This window comes from Aphis gossypii, unplaced genomic scaffold, assembly GCF_020184175.1.
Source record: "Aphis gossypii isolate Hap1 unplaced genomic scaffold, ASM2018417v2 Contig00211_ERROPOS273001+, whole genome shotgun sequence".
Classification (NCBI taxonomy): Eukaryota; Metazoa; Arthropoda; class Insecta; order Hemiptera; family Aphididae; genus Aphis; species Aphis gossypii.
In genome coordinates, this window is record NW_026083028.1 from 69,007 (window position 1) to 73,184 (window position 4,178).

The 4,178-nt window shown below is 28.6% G+C and overlaps 1 protein-coding gene across 1 annotated transcript; it reads left to right on the plus strand.

Annotated features, from left to right (window-relative positions):
* Window positions 1–1,108: 1,108 nt before the first annotated feature.
* On the plus strand, window positions 1,109–3,754 carry LOC114125217 (uncharacterized). The gene is made up of 3 exons (XM_050208522.1): window positions 1,109–1,299; window positions 3,010–3,398; window positions 3,595–3,754. Exons 1-2 carry the CDS (start codon window positions 1,206–1,208, stop codon window positions 3,360–3,362), a joined length of 447 nt encoding a protein of 148 aa, XP_050064479.1. The 5' UTR covers window positions 1,109–1,205; the 3' UTR covers window positions 3,363–3,398; window positions 3,595–3,754.
* Window positions 3,755–4,178: the final 424 nt, after the last annotated feature.

A 4,178-nucleotide genomic window follows, 5' to 3' on the forward strand; every position in this document is an offset into this window, starting at 1 on the left:
CATCGAGTATATTTAATGCAACGAATAGTAAATCTGTATTATAAAAAAAATTATAAATTAATAATCAACTATTTTTTTAGTAAAAGCAATAATACAAGCCTTCAGTTAAATATGTGATAAGCCTTAGATAAGCCAAGAAATAAAATAAACTAAATTAAATTTAAAGTGTAGCTTGCTCAGCTATAATTTTGAGATAAAGGCATTTTTAATAATACTCTCGTAAATGAATTTAGGAATTGTTATATGAATTTCCATCATTCAGCGAAATAAATAATGAATTACTTAAACAAATATTTTATTTACTGTGTACTTTTTGTAGACTTAAAATAGTCTTCTGAAAATCGCCATGATGATTATTTTTCTTATGTTATGTTTTATTTGAAAATTATTAATTATAAATGTATACATTAAATAACAAATATGTTTTTTATTGTGTTATACTTACTATATACACTGTCACTGCTGTCTGTTAAAACTGAAATTGGGAATTTTATTTCTTAAAATAAAGAATATTACCTATTACCTATTTATTATTTTTATCACACAATTACCTAATTATAACGTACCTACCATAATGAATTACAGTAATCTCTTGTCAGTGCGGAAAAACCTGCAATATTTTCGCAGGCCAATACCTACTGCAGTATAATATGATGAATTTACGTCGCGGAACCATGCGATTTGTTTCTATATAAAAATCGTATAACATAATCGTATAATATAATATAATATAATATAATATAATATAATATAGTACATATTGGACAATTGGTGTGAAATATTGAAAAATAAATATTCTTATTTTATTAAAATATCTTCTCGATTACGTGATATTGTCTTTATATTTTTAACGTGCACGACCGACGTTTATCGACCAGAGACATCCAACGCCGCCGCCGAAATTCCGCAGTGCAGCAGATGTTTGACATGTGCGCATTTCCGTGTTTAGTCGTAGTTTTGGACCGGTGGGTGGATGGGTGGTCACATGGGCTGGCTGAACGATGGGTGAGCGGGACAGTCGGAGAGGAGTGCGACCAATAGAATTGCCGTTCGATCGGTGATTGGAACCACCACCGCCGCCGCCACCGCCACCCCTTCAATAGCTCATAAAAAGGCACGCAGCAGCGCCCGATCGTCATTTCGCGTTACTGTCTACTTGCTGTTCACTCAATTATTACATCGTCTATAGCTTCGCTTCAAACACGATGGAGTTTGTGAAAATTATGATATTGCTGATGGCCGTCGTTATGCCGATCATACATTCATTACCAACCCAGACAACACCCTCGGAATTACAAGGTAAGCAATTAGAGTTATAATACCTATGTTTATAACATAAGCGTGCGCAGACACCGCTGTTTTTGGTGGCAGTAAGAATTCGGTTCGTTCTTTAAAATCACCATTAAAACCGTCCATAGTTTTACTTTTTTAGATTTTGAACGGAGTGAAGAATGTATTGATTTTACAATGATGTATGTTTTTTTTTTTTGTGTCTGTGTACAGCATAACTAGTCGAAATAATGCTCCAATTTCAAACTATGGGGGTGGTTTCCGATGGAAAATTGAATATCCTTGGTGCATTATATAGGTAAAAAGTTAACATTTTCTAACAGTTTTCAAAATAATCGAGAAAAACAAAAAAAAAAAGAAGGAAAAACGGGAAGTTTTACGCAAAACCAGTTTTCGTCAAAATCGAATTTTTTATTTTGCTATAACTTAAAAACTAATCGATGTAAATACTTGAAATTTTATACATAGGCACAATTTTTTTTTATTAGCATTTGTAGTTCACATTTTGACCAAAATTATGAATATTTGCAAATTATTTTGTAGGTATAATTCATAAAATTTTTTGCATAAGTAGCTAAGAGTTAAAAATTTAATACAAAATTTTTCATAAGTTGAGCTTACAATAATTATAAAAGAACTTAAATTTTCGTGTATTCAGGCCATTAACAAAAACCACCTTTTTCCCTCTTCACGAATCACACTAATTGTAATTCACGGTTAAATTTTTATTTTGCATATTTTTGCATATTTGTCTATAAATGCATATTTGTTGGCAAATACAAATAACAAATTGTTGCATATTTCAATAAATGCGCTGTCGCGAAAAAAATTTGGCTATTAGAACGTGGAATTAGCGATACTGCTGTTTAATCTTAATTTAAAATACGTATTATATGTAAAATATTGTATATAGGTACATTAGAAATAGTTGAGGTAATGCAATCGTATTAAAAGAATTTGTTCATCTGATGTAATCTAATCGTTATACCATCGTTATCGATGCAAAACATTTAATTTTATGATACCTATTATAGTTGTTATACCTATATAGTTCTAATAACTATCAAGACCTAATATTTTAAGCTCTTTCAAATTTGCCTCAATAACTTCAGTTGATTGTGAACGATCAATTTCGATGTACAAGCATTTATTAACAGATAGACTATGGCATAGTTTTACTAAAGAAAAACTTGAATATCATTTAATAATTAATTTTAACAAAAAAGAATAAAGCATATTTTGAGTAGTATATTTTATTTTGTTTTTAAACAGTAATATTTATGTATTTATTTAGACCTTTATATTATATACGTATATATTTAAATGATTTTTACTGCATATTATATGGCATATTTTGACACTTTTTAGTGCATATAAATTCGGGCTCTACTTATAACTATATAGTAAAATAATGCCTTCAGCGCAATAACGGACTAACCCAGAATTAATCATATTGAGTTATAGGCAAAAACAAAAACTGCTATTTTTATCGATAATTTTTAATAAAATTAATAAAATAATAAAATAATAAATTAATAATAATTATTATAATTAATTATAATTAATAATTTTTAGTAAAATTTTTACTATTACCAATATTATTGTTGTTCTATTATTTTTATACATTATATTTTATAGGTAAATACACACTTAATTGTTTATATTTTGATTGTTATGGTTACTGCATAAATGTGTTGTATATTATACCTAATATTTCAGATGGTGCAGAAGGCAACACAAATTCTCGAAAAAAGAGGTGTGGTCATGGTGGATCGGATACAACAACAACAACAGAAAAATTTAGAGACTGGGACTTTGAACACCCTCCAAAAGAGGGAGACCCTGCAGACCCTATTCACAAGGATAATCGACTTTTGCCACAAAAACGAGATATTAAGAATGGACGCGGTCGTGGTCAGGTTGCAATGCTTAAGGAAGTATTAAGTTCTCTACTAAATATTGTTCGGCATACACCTAGGATTGGTAGTCTAATATTTAGAGAAAGAAGATCGGCGGATAAGGACGACAACAAATCTAAAAGTAACGAAGAAGAGGCAGCTAGCCTTCAATGATGCCTATCCTCACTGGCTGGCACACCGATATTAATGGTTAGTGTAAACTTTGAAAATTTTCCCGTAAATTATTGGTTAACAATATAGTTTAATAGTTAAAAGAAATTTATATGTTTTTTTATTATTAAATTACATCCTCGCATACATTTCATTCAACAACCGAGATTTCTTACAAACATTTTAAACACTCATTTTTACCTTTCACCACAAACGTTGTCTTTTTTTTTTACAGGAACCTCATTCGAATCGCGCAAGAATGAACGTCTTTCACCTAAAACTAACAATAGCACATATTATAAATATTTATTTTTTTCACTTATTTTTAGTATAATTTGAAATTTTTCATTTTATAATCAATTTTTAAATAATCATTATCATTTTGTTTTCACATAATAAACAGTTTTTTTCATATCAATACGAATCTTTTTTTAATTAAACTTTCTACATTTACCAACTACCTATTAATTATAGTAAATTATACTAATATAACTATAGATAATAGTCAAAAATTCAAAGTCTTAAAAATCATCCTTCAGTAAATACATTTTACATTATAATATGTACTTATGTATAATGTATATATTTGCTTAAAGTGTTGTTTGTAATATATATTATATTAACAATAATCAGTACCTACAATGAAGTGCATAATAAATATTTAAACGGATAGTTCTTTAATCCTTTTATTTAGATAATACCTAATAATACACTATTAATGTCCATTTAAAATGTTAATTCGTTGTTCAGAGTCATTTATGTTTTTAACTTTTTATGGAAAAATGCCGTAGTCTTAACGTTAGGAATAAACCTTCACAT

Bases quoted from the DNA above. Each gene is read 5' to 3' on its own strand.
- LOC114125217 (XM_050208522.1), top strand. From the start codon at position 1,206: ATGGAGTTTGTGAAAATTATGATATTGCTGATGGCCGTCGTTATGCCG. The intron at 1,300-3,009 runs GTAAGCAATTAG...CTAATATTTCAG, and splicing joins AACACCCTCGGAATTACAAG to ATGGTGCAGAAGGCAACACA.